The sequence below is a fragment of the Canis aureus genome, chromosome 7, assembly GCF_053574225.1.
Source record: "Canis aureus isolate CA01 chromosome 7, VMU_Caureus_v.1.0, whole genome shotgun sequence".
In the NCBI taxonomy this organism is placed as follows: domain Eukaryota; kingdom Metazoa; phylum Chordata; class Mammalia; order Carnivora; family Canidae; genus Canis; species Canis aureus.
This window is the reverse complement of record NC_135617.1, coordinates 59,816,407-59,841,023: the sequence shown is the minus strand read 5'-3', so window position 1 is coordinate 59,841,023 and position 24,617 is coordinate 59,816,407. Positions and strand designations below refer to the sequence as shown.

Below are 24,617 nucleotides of genomic sequence, written 5' to 3'. Positions count from 1 at the left end.
ACAATTCCAATACTGTTGCTATAGTCTCCGCACTCTCAGTTATCAAATATTAAGATATTAGGATGCTAATAATTTACATTCCATGCACGATTTACGAATAGTCTGTATCATTCCATTCATTGTCTACATTTCCAGTATGAGGTATCCAGTTTGATTAGACTGTTTCCTTTTGCTCTGAGGCATTTGGCCCTCAGAAGCTGAGCAGATAAAAAGCCTTGTTTATAGGATTTGACTTGCTGAAGTATGTTAGAGCCAGAGCTCCTCCAGATTATGCCAGTGACTGAGAGGCTGAAACTCAGGACAGAGTGATGCCTTGACCTGAAACTGAGCAATGGGCTTGATGTAGGATGGTCTACTGGCCAGCCTCCCAGTGGGCTCTGGGAAAGGATGTGGGAACCTATGTGGTGTCCTTCCAATGCTGGGGAACTCTAGGAAGGGTTACCCTGGGGGGTGGGGGGCCCCTGCTGACTTGAAGAGTAAACACTGAGCCTCCCCAACCTGGACTTTGTAAGAAATACGTATGTAAAAAGTAAACATTTCTTAATGTGCATGGAAGGGCCCAGCCTCATAGCGTATGAGAAGCCGAATATCCCAATGACTTGATTTCTAAGGAAATGTGTTTGTCTCTACCAAATATGGGAACTCTATTGGGGCAGCTTTCAGTGGTGATGGTTTGCATGTGGCTCTGATCATCTGGTTAGAAATGAGTTCTTTATTTTGGGTGCAGTGTGGGCTGGAGTAAAAATTGGGGCCCTTTTAGAAAAGGGACAGAATGGACACACGAGTCAAAAAACTGTGTTTTTTTTTTTTTTTTTGTTTGAAATTCAAATTTAGCTGGGAGTTTGCATTTTTATTTGCAAAATCTGGCAACTTACAGAAGTGGCACAAAGGAGATGGTTTTGAGGTCTAACTAGGAGGTAGAAGTGCAGGAATCTGAAATGACTTGGATATGGGTGGGGGATGCTATGGGAAAAGGACAAGTGGCCACAAGGTGGATGGCGGTGCTTTTCCCAGGGCAACATGTGATCTCTTTAGACACTTAGAGAAAGATGCCCTCATGGTGGACACAGTGTGCAGATGCAGTGCCTGGTAAGCCGCGTGCAAGCTAGATTTCAGGTCCCTTTTGTCCCTTGGGCAGTGAACTACTTATACCATCATCTATGACAGCCTGGCACTGTTGACTAAAATAAGGAATGCTGGAGAAGTATAGGCTTTATGGAGGAGCTTAATTTTGGGAAATTGAATTTGAGGTAGCTGTGACACAAGCGGAACTCTTTGGGATGTAGTTGGGTATATGGGTCAGGGGTGTGGTACATGAACGTAGAAAAGTGTCTTGTGAGAAATAAATCCCTAGTCTGTGCCATGTGGATGCAGGGCCTAGCTATAAATGACCTGATCAGAATATTGATTCCAAACCAAGAAATAAGCTAAAAAAGATGAACCTCTGTGGCCTGAGAGAAAACAAAATCTCTTCGGGAACAATTTGCCACCTCAGGACACAGAGGACTCCCTAGAAATAGTGAATATGGACACCTGTGGGAAAAAAACTACAAACTACAACTGGATCCATCACAAAGTATCAGTAGGTGAAACCCAAGCCAATTTAGCATCACGGTATGAATTGCTAGTATTTAGGGTGTGTGGAATTCCATTTCTACTCAGACATTAGCTTCTTCCTACATTAGCTGAGGATTTCTAAATGGAAGGGAGAGGCTTAGGGGTAGCAATCTGGTAAACAGGGCAGGGCTAGAGGTTTTGTCTTGAAATTATATTTGCAAAATAGCAGTGTTTCTACTGAAATTGTATCTGTTTATTTGGGGAGATGATGAAGGTTATGAGAGTGGCTATTCCCAGCCCCTAATGCCTTAGCGGTGTCACAGGTTTCTCCTCCTCCTCCTCCTCCTCCTCCTCCTTCTTTTTGGAAAAAAAAAAGTATATTATAAGGAAAATACATAGCAAAACAGAGCTGGAAAGTGGTGTGGGTAGAAGACCTAGAAAAAAATCACAAAACAAGCTGCTCAGTTACCAAACAAGCTGTTTAAACATGGCTTCCTGCTGTGAGGGAGAGTGATTTAGCCCTTATCTTTCCTACCTTTCCTGATTCAAAAACATCTGCTCTTAGGGCTGGGCCCCGGGAACCCCATTTTCCAATCTGTTCTCTTTCTGGAGTTTGGGAAAGGTTATATAGTTCTCAGGCTTTCAAGATACAGAAGACAATACAGAGAAGGAAAGGATGTTCTAGCCCTTTGGTCCAGTGTTATCCCCAGCCCTATCCCTCAGTATTTGTTGATGCCAAAGAGATGAACCCCGTGGAGTTGGGGTAACTTAGGCAGCAGTATGCTAAGCAATGAGGCTGTGTTGAGGAAGTAAGCAGCATCATACTTGGTGTAGAAGCTGGCCAGGAGGTAAAGTACAATAGGAGAGATGCTGAGGAATTTGCGGGAAGAGGTAAATTGGAGCCTGAAGTCCATCTGTTCCCAGTGTGTCAGTAGCTGAGACTTTCCTTGGCCAGGGGTCTCAAAGGGTGTCCCTTTCACCGTATGTAAGAAGACATACATAGCCAAGTTATGGATGACGTTGGTCAGGGTGCAGACAACAGGCATGCTGAAGAAGGGGATGCTGAGTAGAACCACATGCAGCAGTCCCACCAAGATGATGTAGGCCAGCCAGGTGCCCTGGCTATTCATCACTTGAGTGTTGGGGTTTACTTCACTGTGTGCCACCCCTACATTCATCCTGCAGGCTTCACCGGCTGGTCCTGTCACAGGCTTCTGACCCTAATTTATCCCTTCCCTGCACACTTTGATGGTAAAAACAAGAAGGGAACTCGAATTTTGATTGTTTTCTTGGCTAAGCAAAGTCGGCCCAGTCAAAGCTGGTGCCTCAGGAAGAAGTGAAAGGTAGAGAAACATGCAACTTACAAACCCTCTTGCTAACATTTCTTGTCACTCCTCTGTAAGCTGGATGGACCTCCAGCTTCTTTTTCCTGGGCCAGAATTTCTTTATGTTTCCTAAATATCAATAGATATTATAAGAAGAAAGATTTCCAGGGTCAAATTCATTTGGAAATCCTATGTTAAAAAGGAGTGTATTCATTTCCTAGGGCTGCTGTAACAAAATAACAAACTGTGGGACTAACAAGAAATTTATCCTCTCGCTGAAAAAGAGGACAGCCTCTTGTGTTCATGGCTACTAGATCTGGTTTTAGACATCCTGGACCTGGCGTGATGTTGCATTTTTTGAATCCTTAAGTGAGACATGCAGTCTGCATGTTCAAGGGTGCAGTGGAGGACATTTGACAGGACTGCTCTGTCCCGGTGAGGCAGGTCGCACAATGCATGCTCCAAGGGGGCACGATTTACATCCTAGACATGGTGGATCTCACTTTCTTGTAGTATATCTCTTGTTTCCAAAACATCAGTATTTTGTGACAATTTCCCAGCAAGTGGGAATAAAGCTCCTTGGAGAAGCACCGTTTTCCCGTTGGTACAGAGGTTTACATAGAGGGTAAAAGGTGGTCCTGAGAGGGAAGGAGAAGCCATCATCATGCACCCTTGTAATGTTAGATCTAGAAATGGCTCTTGAGAGAGGACCGGTGTAATTCTGATTTATTAGGAATCTTGCTTACAAATAATAAAAAACCGGGATCCCTGGGTGGCGCAGCGGTTTGGGGCCTGCCTTTGGCCCAGGGCACGATCCTGGAGACCCGGGATCGAATCCCACGTCGGGCTCCCTGCATGGAGCCTGCTTCTCCCTCTGCCTGTGTCTCTGCCTCTCTCTCTCTCTGTGCCTATCATTAAAAAAAAAAAAAGGAAAAAAATAATAAAAAACCAACTCCAAAATGGCTAACTTTTCAGATGAGGATACTGAGATTCAGCAAGGTTATTACCCAAGCTGATGAGAGAGCCAAGATTTCAATCCGATCCGAGTTTGTCTGAATACCAGTGCCTGCCAACGGTAACTCTTCATTATCAATCCACATGGACTGAATAGCGATGTACGAAAAACACTGACAAGATAGTTTTGCAGGTTTCTGGGATAATCACCGGTCATCTGGGGTCGTCCTTCTTATAACAACAGCTGCCACTTTTGGGGGGCAGTAATGTCTCAGACACTGGGCTGGCGAGGTTTATGATCTCATTTAATCCTTAGGACAGCCCTATGAGGTTGCTATACTAGTATCTCTATTTTACAGATTAAAAAGCTTAGGCTTAAGCTAGTTCCTTTTCCCGAGTATTCTGCGAATAAAGTCCTATTCGTTAAATGCCTAGTAAAGCGATAACTTAATAAAAAAAAAAAAAAACAAAAACAATAAACGAACAAAGCTCTTCCTAGAACACCTGGGCTATTTCTGCACCCGTGATGTTCCCTCTCTTCGCCACTAGGTGACGTCACGATCAATCCCACCGCCACCTTCCCTGCGAAGAGCCGCCCGCGATATCTCGCGAGAGCCGTGCTTTCCTCCAACCTGTTTTGGACATGCGCGCGGCGTGGGGGCGCTTTAGTGGAGGGGTTGGACGGCGTTCCGTCGGTCTTTCCAGGCTGGAGCTCTAGCGAGGCGCTCGTTCCTTTCAGTAACCGCATTCTCGCGAGACTTGCTACACCGCTCCCCCTATCCGCACCCCCCCCCCCCACCCCGCCTTGCGCCTGCGCAGATCTCTTCAAACCAGAAGGTCGCGCTTGGAGGAAGTGGCGGCTTTAGGTCCCGTGGCCGCAGCGCCGTTACTACTTCTGTGAAGCTCCTCTCGGCCGCTTGCCGAGACACCCCGCAGCCAAGATGCCTCGAATTATGATCAAGGGGGGCGTGTGGAGGAATACCGAGGTAAGTCCCCTTTTCCCGCCGTCCGCTGCCCTCCGCCCCCTTCGGCAGTTTGTGCGCAGGCGCGCGGCGGTCCAGGAGGCGAGGAGGATGCCCTGCGGGGTCTGCGTGGGGACGGGGCCCGCGGGGCCGCCCCTCGGGGTCCTCGTCGGGTGTCCGGCCCTGCGCCGCCTGAGCGCCCCGAGGACGGGGACTGTGATTTAACCACTTGACGTGCGAGGCACTTGTTAGGCCCTTAGTGAATGTTTTTGTCGAATTGAGGACGCGCCCCAGCCCTGGAGGAGCTCGCCGCGTGCAGGGGGCGGGGTAGGACCTCCGCGAGAGCTGGTCCTCCGTCCCTCCGTCCTCCCGCACGGCCCCGGCACGGTGCCGCTCTGACAACTCACGTAAAGGGAAGTGCTGTGGCCACAACTTCATGGACTTCCTTGCAGGGGCTTGGGGCAGCCTGAGTGCCAAGTTCAGAGCCCGTTTGCGCCCGCAGCTCTCTGGTTACCTGTTCCTAAGGCATGACTTGTGCGTCCTCACGACGGATCCCCAGGCCTGTGCCTTCCTGTCGCTCCGCCTCAGCTAGGATAAGAAGCCAGAGAGGACAAACTGCCCGCAGTAGTTATTTGCTTCCAGGACTGCAGCGGATGATGCTGATGGCTAGCCGAAGGGCGGTAGGGAAGGAGTACAATAACGAACAGGATTTCGGTGCAGTTTGTGTCCAGCGTGCGCTGGATTTGTCAGTTTCCTGAGCACATCGTATCTTTTTAGGCATCGTGTCTTTTTACTTCTCGTGCCTTCTTGAAATGTCCTCCTGCTGCTTGACGTGTTTCTAACTATCCTTCAGGGCCAGTTCAGAAACTATTGGAATTTTTGCCCAATCACTCTGTAAAAATGAGTTACACCCCCCGTCGTCCCATGGCACCTCCTTCATCCACTTGGTATAGAATGGTTTGCCTTTTTGCAAGCATCACAGTCTTCTGTGTGATGCTGATAAATTTCTTAAGCTCTCAGAGCCTCAGTTTTCTGATGGGAATAAGAATTATTTTGAAGATGAAACGAGTCAACATATAGAGCAATCTGGCACACAGTAGTCTTTCAGTTAGGTGCTAGTTGATAACTGCTAGCTGATACTGCTTTCCCCCAGGAAACAGCGCTGCAAGAGGACCCCTAGAACCTAGGATAGTAACCAACATGAAATAGATTGTTTGGCAAGAGATGAATCTAGTAGGGTGGGTAACTGCTGTATGCACTCCGTTGAAGATGTGTTTAAGTCTAGCAGTATTGTAACAAAGTTACACATAGTGACAACCTTGTCTCACAGCTTGCACGGAGGGAACCAGGCTGTTTAAATTGGAAGAGAGATGACTTCTGGGGGAGAGACAGATGTACAAAATCAAATAACAGCAGGATTCCTGTAGAGTGGCCAAAGCCCTGCAGTCTTTAAAAATCTCTGATGATGGGGGGTGGGGGGGAGTGTGGGGTGTGTGTGGAATGGGGTGGAATGGAATGGCTCCTGTATGAGGCATGTATCTAAAGTTCAGTGTGGAAAAAAGCCTCAAGTTAAATGCCCCAAGTGCACACTATTCTTGGTGTCTGTGGCTTACCTTTCTGGACTCCCCTGGAATTGGTGAATTCCATATCAGAATGGGTGCCCTGATGAAACAGGAACTAGAGCCTGGAGGAAGAGCTGACTGGTGCAGCAGGGAAGAAATACTTAATTCTTAGGTTAGACCTGAAATGTGGACTTTTGGGTCGAAGCAGGGGTTATGGGACTGGAGAGAAAATGACCTTTGTAAATTGGAGTGGAGAATGGATTCACCGGAGTCTTGACTTGCTTCTTGAGGGCTGGATGAGGTCTATTTCATTCTCTTTTCCTCAGTATACAAGTCCTGGTGCAAGGTAGGTGTTCAATAAATGTTTTTTGAATGAATGAATAAATGATTGAGCTGTATCCTTTTGAGGATGATGACACCCAAACACAGGCGTGTACTTTTTGTTAATCACTGCCAAGTAGGGTTTCTCACATTGGGCTGTACTCCTAGTTTATTGGGTTGGGGATGGGGTTGTGTATAAAGAGGGGTAGGATGTCCTTCTGAGGGATTTCTTCTGAAGTTTTTGCATTTTGCCAATTCTAGCTTGTTTATTATTATAATAAATGAAGTTTTGTACCTTTTCCCCCCAAAACCTAGGGTGTGTGTGTGTGTGTGTGTGTGTGTTTATGACTTTCTCTTTCTCCCTAGCAATACTGTCAGAGTTAATTTAAATTTTGTCTTTTCTCACTTGGAATTTTATGATTGAATATATTGTTTTTCTTTGACAATTTTTTTAGGATGAAATTCTGAAAGCAGCAGTAATGAAATATGGAAAAAACCAGTGGTCTAGGATTGCCTCATTGCTGCATAGAAAATCAGCAAAGCAGTGCAAAGCCAGATGGTATGTACCACTTAATGAGTGGAAAACAGAAAGCGACCTTAATTATGATGAGGAAAATGTCAGTTCTTTGAACCTTGCCAAAGAAAGCAGGCAATGTGATATAACAGAAAGTATGGTGTGGGAGATGGGAATTTAGATTTAAGCCTTAGCTGTCACTTGCTTCCTGTGTGATCTTAGACAAGCCATTTTTCTATCTCCTCTTTCCTGTCCCCAATTGGGGATAGTAATACTTGGCCCTAACTTACAGAGATATGAGATTCAAAAGAGTTAATGTGCTTGAGAGTGTTTTGGGAGGCTTAAAATAAATTTACTTTTAGTACTGATGGACCCCAGTTTATAAATGGATCATGTTCCAGAAATTTATAAGTTGATTTAGAACTTACTTTCCCAAAGAAATTAACGATAAATAATGGTTAATTTTTTAGGCTAGCTCACAGTTACTTGAGTTTCCTTATTAATGCAGTTGAAATACTGTATGTTTGCATACCTCAGAATATAACTTAACCGAACACTGCATCTGTGGTGTCCCCTTTTAAGTCACAGACAGGATAGTGTAAACATTAAGCTTATGGCATGAATGGTCTGGTGCCAGCCTTGACCCATGTGGTGCTAGGATCATATTTTGGATTGTATGAGAGTGACTTAATTTCCTAGGCACCTGGGTGGGAGAAAGGATCAGAATGTAGAGATTGAATCCCAAAGAGGAAGATGTTTGTCAGCCTGAAGTTTTGATTTCTGCTGCTCTTGGTGGAGCTAAGCTCCTGCCCCAGTATTTAATAAGGCTTATATCTTATTTGCCAGCTGAATAGACTGGATAGAAAAGGTGGGTTGGGTGGCGTGATAGGAGAGGATGGCATAGTAGTTCTACTTAAATTTAAAAACTCCAAATAAAGCATGTGATGTTGGAAAGCAGTTAATGAGTGTAAGTCATATGTTTGAAGTAAGCCAAGGTGTTGTGGAAACTGTATCAAAGTATGAGACAGTGCTATGAAAACTAGAAACACAAAAAATGTGAGGTGTTATTGTCTTAATTCAGATAATTTCAAAACCTCTAATAAAGTATAAAAAACATTTGATAGTTGAGAAAGAAGGCATATGATCATGTTTCGTTTAGGTTACCTTTTTCAAGCATTACTAGTCTTGCATAATTAAAGTATAGTAGAATTTGGTGACTTAGGGAATATTGAATGGGATAAAGTTAACCAAATAATGAATAATCGGTTGTGAAAGAAGAACAGCTTTCATAATCAAAGGCTGAGAGTTAGCTTGTGTTTTTCAGACACTAGAGGTTAGTATATCTAATGTGTAAATAGGATATTCATGCTAGATGACCGAATAGTGTGTAAAATGGTATCTTTTTGATAGGTATGAGTGGCTGGATCCAAGCATTAAGAAAACAGAGTGGTCCAGAGAAGAAGAAGAAAAACTCTTGCATTTGGCCAAGTTGATGCCAACTCAGTGGAGGACTATTGCGCCAATCATTGGAAGAACAGCTGCCCAGTGCTTGGAACACTATGAGTTTCTTTTGTAAGTCAGTTTCCAAAAGTAGTATTAAAATGTGTGTATGTTTCCTGAAGGAGGCCAATAAACTTTTAGCACTGTTCTTGTTCTGTATTTAAACATACAGTTGCAGATCTGAGTAAAGGCAAAGGAACTAAAACTATTGAATTATATATACTCTTAAGTCTCATGTGGTTGATTGAAATTATATACTTCTTATATACTTTTTAAAAGAAGAAATATATAAATTATATATATTTATTCTGGATAGTCGAGGAAAAAATTGTAAAAAAAGCAAATAATCACCCATAGTCAAAAGAGAGGTAACTGGGATATCCTGAGTCTTTATTAAAAGTTTTTATTTGTAAATCTTTCCTGTATTTGCGATTAAGGAGCTACTTGGATTGTATTTTATAGTGAAAGGAAACACTCATTGAAATGAGAATTTTAATACCATCTCTTTCAGGTGAAGCAATAGTAGAATCACTTTATTTTGTGAATGCCCATCTGTTGGGTTTTTGAAAGAAGAGAGTGCCAGCGCTAGAAAACCTGGTATAGCTAAGACTGAATGATAGGATAGGTGACTAACTTTTCTGGGCCTTTTTCTAGGGATAAAGCTGCACAGAGAGACAACGAAGAGGAAACAACAGATGATCCACGAAAACTTAAACCTGGAGAAATAGATCCAAATCCAGAAACAAAACCAGCGCGGCCTGATCCAATTGATATGGATGAGGGTGAGTGAGTGTATGCTCCTGAAGAATTTATTTTTTATTTTTATTTTTCAATTCATGTAATAAATTAAGCAGTGTAATGCTACTGGACAGATTTCCTTTTTTCTTTCTTTCTTTCTTTCTTTCTTTCTTTCTTTCTTTCTTTCTTTTCTTTCTTTCTTTCTTTCTTTCTTGATTTCTTGATTTCTTTCTTTCTTGATTTCTTGATTTCTTTCTTTCTTGATTTCTTGATTTCTTGATTTCTTGATTTCCTAAAGGCTAGTAGTAAGCCATTGAGGGAGTCTGTTTTCTCTTTCCTGTTCGATGGGGAGAGGTGGTGGCGGCAAGACAGGATTTGGGGTTCCAGTCCGATTAACTTTTTTGACTTCAGGCGGGTAATTTAATCTTTGTGGAAAGACAGCACTGCAGTATTATGAGGGAGACTCAGGATCCCTTTTTCAGATATTGAATCAAGAATCAAAGGAACTGGATTTTAGTCTTATGTCTGCCTCTTACTACCTCTTTGACCTTAGGCAAGTCATATAATCTTTCTGAGATTTGATTCTCTTTCTTGCCAGATAGAGAATAATAAGTTATCTTACCCTACAGGGTTGTTGTGATGCATTCAGTGGATATTTGTTGAGATTTAAAAATTTTAAAGTTTAAAGGTAGTGATTTCCACCTGCATAATGATCATTTGGTGAACTCTTATTTTTTTATTATTTTTATTTATTTTTAAGATTGATTTTATTTGAGAGAGAGTGACTGAGAGAGATTAGGAGCAAGGCAGAGAGGGAGAAGCAGACTCCCTGCTGAATAGGGAGCCCGATGTGGGGCTCGATCCCAGGACCCTGAGATTATGACCCAGGCTGAGAGCAGATGCTTAACTGACTGAGCCACCCAGGTACCCCCATTTGGTGAACTTTTAAAAACATAGTTACCAGGGCCTCCCCAGGAGTTCAGAGTCAGTAAGCTGGAGTCAGGAGGGGGTAATTCTGGAATTTTGAGTATTTTTTTTTAAAGTTCTCTTGTGATTCCACTGGACAGCCTTATGTAAGAGTTGCTTTAAGGCATCAGTAATTAAATCTGTTTTACTCTAGGAGCCATGGAAATGTATTAGAAGAGAGAAATAGTTCTGAGGGAAAAAGTGTAACTAATGGAGATTATAAATTTCTTTGTAATTAAATAGTAGGTTTTTTTTTTTTTTTTTAAAAGAATTTATTTGAGAGAAAGAACCCATGCATGAGCAGTGGGGAGAGGCAGAGGGAGAGGAGAAGCAGACTCCCCACTGAGCAGAGAGCCGGATGCAGGGCACAATCCCAGGACCCTGGGATCATGACCTGAGCCAAAGGCAGACGCTTAACTGACTAAGCAATGCAGGTACCCCAAATAGTAGTTTTTATGATAGTTTTTCATGATTGGTGCTGTGCCAGTTGATGATAATGAAGAATATAATTATATGATAAATATGCTTTACCTATTATGTTTTACTTGGTTCTTCTCCATATTCTTGTGAAATAGTACTTATTTTATTTTTATAGATGATAAACATGGTCAGGGAGAGTAAATTAACCAGGGTCACATAGCTACCAAGTACTGGGCCTCGTTTTTAACTTTGGTTTTTCTGACTTCAAAACTCAGGCTATTTCCATTATATAACACCATATAATGGTTACATTTATGGTTTTTCTCTTCTTAAGCAGTACAGTTTGTCTCTCATATACCTTGTTTCTGTTGGAGAACTTAGTTTTTTTTTTTTCTCTATATTCTTGCAGATGAACTTGAGATGCTTTCTGAAGCTAGAGCCCGCCTGGCAAATACTCAGGGAAAGAAAGCCAAGAGGAAAGCAAGAGAGAAACAATTGGAAGAAGCAAGGTATGGTTGTTTCCATCCATAGTTGAACAATTAGTCTATGTATCCTTAGGCCCAGTAAACCTGACTTAGCAACTTTATTGGATGAGTAATAATTAGTTGTCCAATGCCAATTCTGCTAATATTCTTTAGTTCCTTTATGCTTTGGAAAATTTTCTTGAAGTTTATTTTTTTAGTAATCTCTATACCCAGCATGGGGCTTGAACCCATAACCCCAAGATAAAGAGTTGCATGCTTCTCTGAGTTAGGCACCTCTATACTTTGGAAAAGTCTTTTTTTTACCCCTAACTGTTGTAGAATAGATACAGGGAAAAAAAATGCGTTTAAAAAGATGTAAAAAGTAAAAGATGTAGGCAGAGGTAACGCTCAGATAGTCATTTGATATATTAGATTTGTTCTATTAACTAACATACGAGAGCTTCATTTGTTCTAGCCGTCTTGGAATCACATGGCTAGAGGACACACAAGGCTATGTGACTTTTGCATGACTGCCACTTCATCTTCTCAATTACTGTTATGCAGGCACTGGCTGTGAAATAGGAAGCTTGGCTGATGGAGGAGTTTGTGAGCCTTGAACCAAATTTTAGACTCTCCTAGAAATTTTCATTTCAAAAGTGAGTGGAATTAAGTATTGCTGCCTGCTGCAGGTTTTCTCCACTTTTCCCTTCCATTATTGTTTTGGTTAGATCTATGATTGACATAATTTCTAATCGCCCAGAAACCAAGGTAAAGCAGGTAAAAGGATAATCTCAATTCTATAAGAGCTTCTTATTAGCTTTAGGAGTTCAGGCATTGGGATAACCTCCTCAGCTTACACAGCTGCCCTTTTTGCTCCCCACATGGGGAAGTGCTTCCTGACCTGATGACTAGTGTGTTGTTGGTTTCCCCACTAATGACTTTTGAAGTGCCAGATCCTGGGATGGAGGATTCTTTCATGCTTGAGGGTGCTTGTTGGCATAATTGGCCAGTCTATAGGCCAAAATAGTTACTTAAGGGGGGGGGGGTATGAATGGCCTGGAACAGTAAACAAACCAAGAGGAGTTGCTCGATTTTCTGCCCAGTTTTAGTCATTTTTCTCTCTTGTATACTACTTAAGGTTAAGTAATGTGAGTAGGGTTGAAAAAAATTCACTTTTCCATTCGTGTTTGGAGACCAAATATTTTGAGCCTTTTCACCATGTAGATTGGACCAAGGATGCTTCTCTCTGAGTATAACTTGTATTGCTTGCTTTAAATACTGTTTGGCAGATTTAATTTTTTTTTTTTTTTAATTTTTATTATTTATGATAGTCACACAGAGAGAGAGAGAGAGAGAGAGAGAGAGAGAGGCGCAGAGACATAGGCAGAGGGAGAAGCAGGCTCCATGCACCAGGAGCCCGATATGGGATTCGATCCCGGGTCTCCAGGATCGCGCCCTGGGCCAAAGGCAGGCGCTAAACCACTGCGCCACCCAGGGATCCCTGTTTGGCAGATTTAAATTTACTCTGTACTATCTCAGATTTCTTGTAGAGTCTATACATCTTTTTTTTTTTTTTTTTTTAAAGATTTTATTTATTTTTTCATGAGAGACAGAGACAGAAACACAGGCAGAGGGAGAAGCAGGCTCCATGCAGGGAGCCCTGACGTGAGACTTGATCCCGAGACTCCAGGGCCACACCCTGGGCCGAAGGCAGGCGCCAAACTACTGAGCCATCCAGGGATCCCCCAAGTCTGTACATCTTAATAATTTGTATATGTATTTTAGAATAGGTTGGTTTGTGTGCAGAATACATTGCAGGCCTATTTCCTTTAATGCTAAATTACAGATCTGTTTTAAAGCTTTTTATTGGTTATGAGAGTAATACACTTTTCCTCTTGTGTTGTGCTATTTATTTTCTCTTGGGGGAGGGGTTGACATGATGCTATTATATACCTTGGTTATATTCACTTAACATTTTATTGTAAAGGTTTTCTGATGTAAATTTTTTTTCTCTGATGTAATTTGAAGTCTTTATGTCCTGTATTTAAAGAATGAAATTACTGTACTTTGTAAATACGTCCTTGCAGACCTTTCTTTCAATGCAGGGGTACATTTAGGTGTTACATACACAGTAAATTTGTATAAAATTGGGTCATCTTGTATATGCTGTTTTGATGAGAACTTAGTTGTTAATTTTATTGGAGTTCCCTTGTAAGCCATGAAATTCTTTTGCTAATTTCCAGATTTCCTCCTTGCCTCTTTGGCTTTTAGCATTTTAGCATGATGTTTCTGTTTGCCGACATTTTTAGGTTTTTCTGACTTGGAGTTTGTTGAGCATTCTGGATGTGTAGGTTCAGTAAGTTTGTGAATTTTCAGCCATTATTTCTTTGAATATTTTATTCTCCTTTTCTTCTCTCTTTTTTAGTATTCTTTTTGTGCATATGTTGGTGCACTTAATGATGCCCCACATTGCCGTGAGGCTCTTTTCCGATTTCTTTTTCTGTGGCTCATATAATCTTAACCCATCTCTCCGTAAGTCTGCTAATTCCTCTGTTGGTTCACATCTATTGGTGAGTCCCTGTAGTGAAGTTTTCATTTTAGCTTTATACCTTTCAACTCCACATTTTCTATTTGGCTAAGTTATTTCTCTATTCTGTGTAACATTTTCATCATACCTCCTGCAGTTTCTTTTTGTTTTTTGAACATATTTATAATGGCTCTGTTGAAGTCTGTCTGCTAAATCTGACATCTGGTTGCTCTCACTGGCAGTTTCTGTTGCCAGCTTTTTTTCCCTGGTATATGGGTCATGCTTTCCTGTTTCTTTCTATGTCTCAAGGCTTTTGTTGGGAACTGGACACTTTATATGATATATTGTAGCAATTCTGGGTGCTATGTTCTCTCCATCCCCAATCTGTTATTGTTACTTGCTTGTTTGTTTAGTGACTGGAGTATTTTAGTGAAGTCTTTCTCTCTCCCCTCAGAAATGAAAAGCCTCTCTCTGATACTGCTCCTCATAGAGAGTGAGGCTTAGGTATGCCCACAGTCACCGTCGGATGGTGGGATGATGTCGTTTTGACCATACTTTTCTTTGACATCTTTTTCCCTGCCTACACTGTTTTTAAACTCTGATTGCTGGCTGATTGCTGTATTGTTCAACAGTGTCATGGGGCATAAATTGCTCCACAAACTGATCCAATTACATTTGGGCTCCTTTGAAGGAGTAGTTTATGAGGTCAGTCTTTGGTATTTGTTTGGACCTCAGGAAGGCCCTCCCATTTTTTTCTTTGTTTTTTTCTTTGGCAAACTGGAGTTACCTACAGTTTAGCCTGTACTTTCCAGTGATTTTTGTCAGTTTCTTCCCAGTTACCTTTTACAAGTTCCACAGTTTTTGAGAGTGTCCTGAAGCTTGAACATTTCTCCATACTCTGTGGCGCAGAAAAGTCGGTTTCTTTGGGGGAGATTTGGAGTTCTGTGTTCTACCCCTGGGCTCTGCTATGTTTGTCTCTGATATGCCCACTGTAGGAACTGAGTGCTCGGTGTGTGCAGCAGTACCAGGTCTCCTTGGCTTGCTTCTCCTAGTGTGGAAGCCTCATCCCACAAGCTGGGGCAAGGGCTCTTGGAACCCCAGTATTCTGAGCAGCGTTGTGCTCGAGGTAGAGCCTCTGTCTGGGCAGAAGAAGGAAGTGGCCCTGGTTCTGGGCAGCTATTGTTGAAATTTAGCCTCTGCAATAGGATCCTGGAGGCCGGATGAGAATTGCTGATGTTCTGCCCCTCCTGGAATGAAAGCCCTCCTGTTGGGAACTGTACGGGGGAGAGAACCTTGTGGTTTTGACTGCATCAATGTGGAGTAGAGTTTCTATCTATGAGAGCTGAGAGGGGGGGTAAGAAGAGAAAGTGGGTCTTTTATTTATTTATTTTTTTAAAGATTTTATTTATTTACTCATGAGAGAGAGAGAGAGAGAGAGAGAGAGAGAGAGGCAGAGACATAGGCAGAGAGAGAATCAGGCTCCACGTAGGGAGCGTGACGTGGGACTTGATCCCGGGACTCCAGGATCACGGCCTGGGCCGAAGGCGTGCGCTAAACTGCTGAGCCGCCCAGGCATCCCCAAAAGTGGGTCTTTTTTTTTTTTTTATTTTTTTAAATTTTTTTCCGAAAGTGGGTCTTAATTCAGACACCATAGCCTCTCACTTCTTTTAACCAAATTTTACTAGATTTGTATCTAGGGTGCTGTGATGCAAAGAGCACCTGGCTTTAAACAGACGAGGTTTGACCACTCGGTCCTGACAAAATCCAAAGGCAGAGAGATGAGGGGTGGTGAAACAAGAAAGGAATGTATTTTGGTGAAGCCACCATCAGGGAGACCACGGACTAGCATCTCAAGGACTGTTCCCAATGTACCAAAAATATTTCCAGGTTTATATAAGGAAAATGTGCGACAAAGTTCAGTGGGTATGTGCAGGTGGGCAGGAAGGGGCAAGTGGATCACTGTCTTGGAGTCAGTCATGCAGAGTCTTGCTGGCTCAGGGCAGTCCTTATTGCTTGAGGGGGCTGTTTTCTTTTGCCTGAGTTAAGAGATAAGCTGGAAAGAAGAACTTAAACAGAAGGTACAGACTGATACCACCATAGGTGCGGGTAGTTGAAATCCTCTATTACTTGATTTACTTGAATAAATGTTTCTTCATATACTGTATCTCCTTGGGATCCTTTCCAGAGACTTAAACGTTTTTCATTTCCAGAGACTTAAACTTTTTTTTTCTAATTTTCGTCAGTATAGAGGAGCAACTTCTAGTATAAGGCTCTGCATACTGATTTTCCCTCATTAATATTGTAAATAACTTTTTTCATTATTAAATCCTTAAAATTATAGCATCATGGGAAAGTACAAAAAAGTAAAGATGAAATGAATTTCCAACCTCCAGTGATTATTACTGTTGATATTTTGGTGGACCTGTTTTACATCTTACATGCTTACAAGTCTTGAGCATCTTTCCATGGCAAAGTAGATTTACAGATTTTCTAAAGTTATACAGATGGCTGTATAATATCCTATCTTGTAGCTGTGCTGTAAATGCTCTTAACTAATTTCTTATTGTTGGATGTCTAGATTGTGTCAAGTTATCAGCTAATGAACAATGCTCGGTGCAGTCTTATAGCTAAGGCCTTGTTCATGTTATTTATTTCTTTAGGCTAAAGTCTGAGGAGTGAAATTGTTGGGTTAAAAAATGTGAGAAACCTCAGAGTTTTTTTTTTTTTTAATTTTTTTTTTTAATTTTTATTTATGATAGTCACACATAGAGAGAGAGAGAGAGAAGCAGAGACATAGGCAGAGGGAGAAGCAGGTTCCATGCTCCGGTAGCCCGACGTGGGATTCGATCCCGGGTCTCCAGGATCGCGCCCTGGACCAAAGGCAGGCACTAAACCACTGCGCCACCCAGGGATCCCAACTTCAGAGTTTTAATGTGTATTTCCAAATTCTCTTTGGGGAAAGCTATACCAATTTGCTTTCCATTATCAGTGTAACTGTCCACTTTTTGGATATTTGCCATTAAAACAAAACAAAACAAAAAAACCCTGAACACTTACTGAGATATGAAGAAATGGTATTTAATTTAATCTGATTCTTTATTTGCTAAGTACACCTTTTATCATTTTGGCTATTTGCATTTTTTCCTTAGTGAACTATTTATTTCCTTCTGCTCCCTCCCCCTTAGGATACATTAAAAAACAAACAAACAAACAAAAAAACCAAAAAGCCTGCACAGAGTCCTTGTATCTAACCATTGCCAATATTAATATTAATTGCAAATGTTTTTTCCTGTTACTTGCCTGTTAATTTTGCTTCATGATTGAAAAAAAATAGAATTGTGGAGATATAACATTTAAAATTCAAAGCTGTTGGGGCAGCTGCCTGCCTCAGTCAGTGGAGCATGTGACTCGATCTCAGGATTGTGAGTTCAAGCCCCATATAGGAATTATTTAAAATAAAATCTTTTTATTTTTATTTTACTTATTTATTTATTTATTTATTTATTTATTTTTTAAAGATTTCATTTATTTACTCGTGAGAGACACAGAGAGAGAGAGAGGCAGAGACACAGGCAGAGGGAGAAGCAGGCTCCATGCAGGGAGCCCAACGTGGGACTTGATCCTGGGTCCCCAGGATCAGGCCCCAGCTGAAGGTGGCGCTAAACCGCTGAGCCACCCTTGCTGCCCTAAAATAAAATCTTTAAAAAAAAAAAAAAAAAATTCAAAGCTGTTAATCTTTCCTCTGCCCTTTATTTAACTTCTATTAAGTGAATGCATTCCTATCCAGAGATAGGATATGTATTTACTTGTAGTTTCTTCTGGCTTTTCTTTTTGCTTATGTGTGTACCTTTAATTCGAAAGGGGAATTGATCTTGGTGAATAGTGTGAGGTGAGGATTTATATAAATATTTCTTCCCCAAATAACCAGGTAGTTTTCTTAGCTCTATTGGATGATCTATCCCTTTCCCATGGTATGTGATTTTCAAAGTGATCTTGTGTTCTTTTTCTTGAGGCGTCTTGCGGCCCTCCAGAAGAGAAGAGAACTTCGAGCAGCTGGCATAGAAATTCAGAAGAAGAGAAAAAAGAAGAGAGGAGTTGATTATAATGCCGAAATCCCATTTGAAAAAAAGCCTGCACTTGGTTTCTACGATACTTCTGAGGAAAACTACCAGGCTCTTGATGCAGATTTCAGAAAATTAAGACAACAGGATCTTGATGGGGAACTAAGATCGTAAGTTGCCTTTCTGATTTTGAAAATGAAAAAGTATAGTAGGAATTTTGTAGAGGGTCATGCATTATCCTTGTCAGAGACAGATTTTTATTATTTAGGACAATGTGGCCTACATAGTTGTTTTTATTTATTTACTGGATTCACCTTTCTGAGAAAACCAGTGACCCTTGCTGTCATGTTTTTGGCGCAGATGGCTGTTTGCTTCTCTTGAAATGTCAGCTCTTGGCTTTTACTGTACTGTCTGCTCACTGAGTCACCATCTTAACGTTTATGTACATTTGTGAATGGGTTAGTTATTTTACTAATGGCCTGAAAAATCTGTCAAAATATGATCTGGTTCTTTTTATCTTTTCTAGTGAAAATTTTATCTTGTTTTTCTTAGAATGAAATTAAAAGAAAAAGTTATCTTTGCATACATACTTAAATCGTTTTACCTAATGGAGATAAATAAGTATTTATAAAATGTTTGTCTAAGGGTAGAGGATTTTGCCTATTTCTAGGGATTTTTAGGGTTTCTCTATTCTTGGATCTGAATATTGTGGGGAGAACCTTTTCTGATTGTCAAAGAGTTTCAGTTTTCAACTCCCTCACTGACCTTCCATTTCTGTTGAATTGGTACTAAACAACAGATGTCAGGCACTGTGAAACAGGATTTTCTTGGCTGTACTTCACTGTATTTATTTCTCAAATTAAGGCCTTATTTTAGTAGCCTTTGTAAATGAAGAGGTTGAAATGGGAGCAGATCATCTGGAATGGGCAGGCTAGATGGGGAAGAGGCTGCTGACATGCAGATTGGGAGGAGGCATTCTTGGAGTTTTCTTCGGTGGCCTCAAGCCTGGTGTTAGACTTTGTAACCATTTGTCAGGCCTTAAATATCCTTTAAAAAACATTGTGAATTAAGAAGAATCCTAATGAAAAAAAAAGAATCATAATGAACAATTGAACAGATTTTTAAAGATTTTGTTTATTTGAGAGAGAGAGAGAGAGAGAGAGGAAGCAGGAAAAGAAACAGAGGGATAAGCAGACTCCCCGTTGAGGGTGGAGTCCTACACAGGGCTTAATCCCATGACCCCGAGATCATGACCTGAACTGAAATCAAGAGTTAGACACTCAACCAACTGCACCACCCAGGCACGTTCGGAAGAACAATTTTAAAGAGAAAAAATTTTAAAATGCAGTGTTTTAATTTCATCCTTTTCATATAATTATTTTCTACTTTGTATGTTTGTCTTCTTCACTTTCATATGTCACATATATACTTTTGTAAGAATATAATTATGATGTGAGTAGTTTTGTTTTCCTTTTGAAATTATAATTTTGCTTATCATCATAGTCTTTAAGTAGGCTTAATATTTGGTACATAAGTTAGTTAGTACTATATCTTATTTTCTTAATAAATCTATTGCTATTTTAAATAGCAATTTGGTAACCTGAATTCAGCTCTAGACTTGATACCGTCTGTGTAAATCTCCAGTAATCTGATCAAACTATTTTGAATAGCAATAGAATTATTTAATTTCAATTTCTCTTGAATATAATGGGTAAGTGATGGTGTAGGGCACAACTTAACATTTGGATTTTGTCTTTTTATCAATAATTTTCTTAGAAATGGTATTATTTTGTTCAAAGTATATGAGTATGTGGCTTTTACTGTTATTGATTATATATAATTTTACAAATTCTCTTATCTATTTTGATTCACGATAGTGAAAAAGAAGGAAGAGACAGAAAAAAAGATAAGCAGCATTTGAAAAGGAAAAAAGAATCTGATTTACCATCAGCTATTCTTCAGACTAGTGGTGTTTCTGAATTTACTAAAAAGAGAAGCAAACTAGTACTTCCTGCCCCTCAGGTAATCTGATAAAAGTTTTTTTATTGTGTGAACTCCTATGCTTATCATTTATTTAGCAAATGTTTGGGGATATATGTGCCAGGTTTTTAGATATTGGGTGCCCTTAAGTTCAGTGTAATAGGTGAGCCACATAAAAATAAGTCATTGTAATATAGTATGATAAATAAGTAACAACTTCTCTGTATAAATTAGATTAGGCCTTATACCTTGTAATGGTTTACTAAGTAATTTTGTCAGCTATAAACAATTTATGAGCAGGTTAGGCCTCCTGGCCTCTTATTGTAGCTGACTAGCATGAAGGTGGTATTTGGCTTTGTGAACTTCAGGCTGCCTTCTTTTTAAAAGATTTTATTTATTTATTTGAGAGAGAGAGTGCGTGCACACATTTGTCTTTTTAGATTTCAGATGCTGAACTCCAAGAGGTGGTGAAAGTAGGCCAAGCAAGTGAAATTGCACGTCAGACTGCTGAGGAATCTGGTATAACAAACTCTGCCTCCAGTACTCTTCTGTCTGAGTACAATGTCACCAACAACAGTATTGCTCTTAGAACACCTCGCACACCAGCTTCCCAGGATAGAATTCTGCAGGTAAGCTGTCATAGTAGCCTCAGTCTTATGACACCTGTTGTCCTTGAAAGTGTTATGAAGAATGGTAAGTGATTTAGTTTGTTTCTGACAAAGAGAATGGTAAGTGATTTAGTTTGTTTCTGACAAACTCAGTTGAAACTGAGCCTACAATTCATAGATCCTAGAGATTTCTGTATTAGGGAAGCTAAATTAGCAGATTAAGTAATTAGGTGGTTTCATTTTTACATTTATTAATTCATAGGTTTTTTTCTCTTTTTTTTTTTTTTTTATTTTTTATTTATGATAGTCACAGAGAGAGAGAGAGAGGCGCAGAGACACAGGCAGAGGGAGAAGCAGGCTCCATGCACCGGGAGCCCGATGTGGGATTTGATCCCGGGTCTCCAGGATCGCGCCCTGGGCCAAAGGCAGGCGCCAAACCACTGCGCCACCCAGGGATCCCTTTTTTTTCTTTTGAAGTCAGCCCTGCCTCCTTCATTTATCTGCACCAGTTGAAAAAAGTGCAACATTTTAAAATTTCACATTGCTTAGCAATCTTAGCAAATGTATGTAGTCAGTTATTATTTTTTTAACTTAAATTTTAGTTCACATACAGTCAGTATTGGTTTCAGAAGTTGTAGTAGTGATTTTTAAAACTTCCTTGCATTTCTATACTTAGCTTGGGACAGCCTGCCATTAGTATTATTTCCCTCTCTTTCCTAAATACATGAGGTGTACAGCTCTGTGTGTTCTTAGGGCATTTATTCCAGAGAATAGCCACACCTAACAAAACACTATAGAGCACCCTTTCATCTCATTTCCTCTTCTTTAATAGTTAGAAATAGAATTTTATTTTATTTTTTATTTTTATTTTTTAGAGAGTGAGCACATACATGTGGGTTGTGGAGGAACAGAGGGAGGGGGGGTGGAGAGAGAGAGAATCTGAAGGGGGACTCCATCCCATGACCCTAAGATCATGACCTAAGCTAAAATCAAGAGTTGGATGCCTAACTGTGTCATCCAGGCGCCCCCAGAAATATAATTTTAAGGTCTTGATTTGGAATCAAGAAGTTCCTATAAACTTAGTAAGGGAGACACTTGTGTTCCTCATTGCTTGCTCTCAAGAGGCACCAATTACAGCTCTTTGTTTTTACTACCTTATTGCTAGGACATTTGTTATTTATTGATTTATTTTTAGTTTTAGCCATTTTCCACTTGGGAATTTGAACATTTGGCTCTCCCACCCTCTTCCTTTACCATGTGTACACACACTTTGCGTTCCACTATAGTTATATGATAATTTTGGTTAGCTCTGTATTCATGGTTTGCCATATGACTGTGTAAACCATATTCATTGCTGAGCCTACAAAGTGCCTTATAAGTACTATACTGTACATTATATTTTTCTTTGAGTTAATGCTTATTTTATTCAGATGCTAAATTTTCTGATTACTTAGCATGGATTCAACTCTGGACTTGATACTGTCTGTATAAATCTCCTGTAATCTGATCAAACTTTAGATATTCTTAGCTTTTTGAAGAAATGTTTCCCAGAATTTCTGAATGTTCTGTTCTGTACTGATTACTCTTTACTGTTGTTTACAGCTTGTTCTCTTGATTTACTGGTACCCCAGAAAGTCCCTTGGATTGCCTCTTTCCTGGCTTCCATGCCTTTGGTTTTCTTGGTTTACACCCTTGATAGTGAAGCATATCTTTACTTTAGTAACTTTCTGAGGATGGGTTCATGGCAGATGGAATTTTTAAGACGTTGCATCCTTTTAACTGGTTGCTAGTATAACTGGGTATAGAATTCTGGATTGAAATCTTCTTTCTTTTTTCCCCCTTTTTAAGTAAGCTCTATACCCACTGTGGGGCTTTAGCTCATGATCCTGAGATCAAGAGTTGCATACTCTACTGACTGTGCCAGCCAAGTACCCCTTCGTCAGGTCTTTTTGGTAACTGGAAATGGAAGTACTAAATTCTCCCATGGCGCAGAGTTCATTTTCTCTCTTGGTATTAAGAAAACGTATGAGTTCTGTCCCTTTTGAGATTTGTATAGTAGGACCAGGAGAGAGAATTCTGCTTTCCTGGCTGAACTGTTAAAACACATTTCTTTACCTTCTTGTTTATCAGGAAGCTCAGAACCTCATGGCCCTGACCAATGTGGACACCCCATTAAAAGGTGGTCTTAATACCCCTTTGCACGAGAGTGACTTCTCAGGTGTGACTCCTCAGCGGCAGGTTGTACAGACTCCAAACACAGTTCTTTCTACCCCATTCAGGTAAATAAATCTTTTTGAAAAACTTGAATCTAGGGTTGGACGTGTTTGCTTTAGTAATGTTGATAAAGAATGGAAAAAGTGTTTAACTTGCCTTTTTGATTTTTTTCTCATTCATAGTAGTACATAGCATAATAATATCCAGGAATTGGTTAAAGCTACAAGGAACTTTCTTCTTTTTCAGAGTTTCTGATGCTGTCACCTTGTTTCTGAGTATATTTTATCTGATTTTTTAAAAAAATTTTATTCATGAGAGAGAGAGAGAGGCACAGACATAGGCAGAGGGAGAAGCGGGCTCCTTGAGGGGAGCCCCGTGTGAGACTTGATCCTGGTACTCTGGGACCATGCCCTGAGCTAAAGGCAGATGCTCAACTGCTGAGCCACCCAGGCGTCCCATTTTACCTGATTTAAAAGGACAAATAAGTCCGTTGTTAATGATCATTTGTTGAATTTTATGAAAATTGTAGTCCTTTATCTGTATGAATTACTATTGCTTTTCTCCCAGTATTTTATTATGAACATTTCTAATCAGAGAGGTTAAAAGAATGGAGTGGAAAATCATCACCTAGATCCTATAGCTGTTAACATCTTACTGTATTTGCTTTATTTATTTTTTAAAATTTTATTTATTCATTCATTCATTCATTCATTCATTCATTCATTCATGAGAAGCACAGAGAGAGAAAGAGGCAGAGGGAGAAGCAGGATCCACGCGGGGAGCCCACCATGCGACTCGATTCTGGGTCTCCAGGATCACGCCCTGGGCTGAAAGGGGCCCTAAGTCGCTAAGCCACCGAGGTTGCCCCCTGTATTTGCTTTATTACATATCTTTCCATTGGTCCATCAAATTTTTTAATGCATTTCAAAGTAAGTTGCAGGTTTCCATTCATTTCACATCTAACACAGATGGTCTTGTACATATCATTAACTAGAGGTCATAGTTCAGTGTCGCAATTTTTTTGTTTAAAGTCAGTTTTTTAAGAAGAGTTTGTAAAATGCTGTAGGAACAAGTCATATTGAAATGAAATTTGAGCTGTTAAGGTTGAAAAATCTTTGAGGTTTACTTTAATTTTCAGTGTTAGGACATGTCCTCCTACTTGTTGTTTAGTATGGGAAGCATCTCAGACTGTTACAACTGTACCCAACAGCAGGATCAAGAAGCATTGGCGGCCAAATCCTTATATAATATTTAATACTTTTGCAAGGCTTGTAAGAGAGCCTAATTGCTCTTTTTCCTGTGTGTGTCTTGTCTCTCAACCAGATTGTAAGCTCTTGAGGGGCAGGGACCATGTCTTAAAATAACACTTCGCCTCACCTTTGGGAACACCTGTCTGGCAGCACCACTTGTTTGCAGCAGAGCCAAGATACAGGAAATAATAATAACAACAACAAAGGCTTTGATCAATTAAAATACAAGTTGCAGAGTCTGTGGACTTTATTCCTAAGGGAGTCTCAGCTGTCACTCAGTACTGTTCATATGTAGGCCTGGTGTTTGGTTTCCAAACAAAATGTTAAGGGTGAAACTAGGGAATTGAATGCTAGTGATAGTGGTGCTCTAGCCAACAGATCCTGGCGGGGAGGAGCAAATGATAAGATGAAGATATTGAACTCAAAAAAGAGTTTCCTGGGGGTCTTTGAGCATAGTGGCTGACCACCGTGTTCTTAGCCACCTTGCAGTGCATAAAGGAAAGCTTGCAGTAATTTCTGGTGGGCCTAGTTTAGCAAGACCAGAAAATGTCAAATGTAATAACTTAAAGTCATTAAAATAAAAATACTATGTGTAAATACTAAGCTATTTGACTAAACCCGTATTTGAACCTAGAGAGCTAACTTAAAAACCAGATAGGGAGACAGAATTTCTGCAATCTTTCTTTCTTTTATC

At 40.5% G+C, this 24,617-nt stretch overlaps 1 protein-coding gene and 1 pseudogene across 1 annotated transcript in view; one reads left to right on the top strand and one right to left on the bottom strand.

Annotated features, from left to right (window-relative positions):
• Positions 1–1,861: 1,861 nt before the first annotated feature.
• LOC144317449 (ORM1-like protein 2 pseudogene) lies at positions 1,862–4,640 on the bottom strand (annotated as a pseudogene).
• Positions 4,640–24,617, top strand: part of CDC5L (cell division cycle 5 like) — a 43,062-nt gene continuing 23,084 nt past the window's right edge. Inside the window, exons 1-9 of the mRNA XM_077903826.1 lie at positions 4,640–4,822; positions 7,137–7,240; positions 8,606–8,767; positions 9,350–9,477; positions 11,229–11,328; positions 17,823–18,041; positions 19,749–19,893; positions 20,292–20,480; positions 22,590–22,738. Coding sequence (XP_077759952.1) covers positions 4,778–4,822; positions 7,137–7,240; positions 8,606–8,767; positions 9,350–9,477; positions 11,229–11,328; positions 17,823–18,041; positions 19,749–19,893; positions 20,292–20,480; positions 22,590–22,738 — 1,241 coding nt within the window. The 5' untranslated portion in view covers positions 4,640–4,777. The remainder of the gene's footprint in view (positions 4,823–7,136; positions 7,241–8,605; positions 8,768–9,349; positions 9,478–11,228; positions 11,329–17,822; positions 18,042–19,748; positions 19,894–20,291; positions 20,481–22,589; positions 22,739–24,617) is intronic.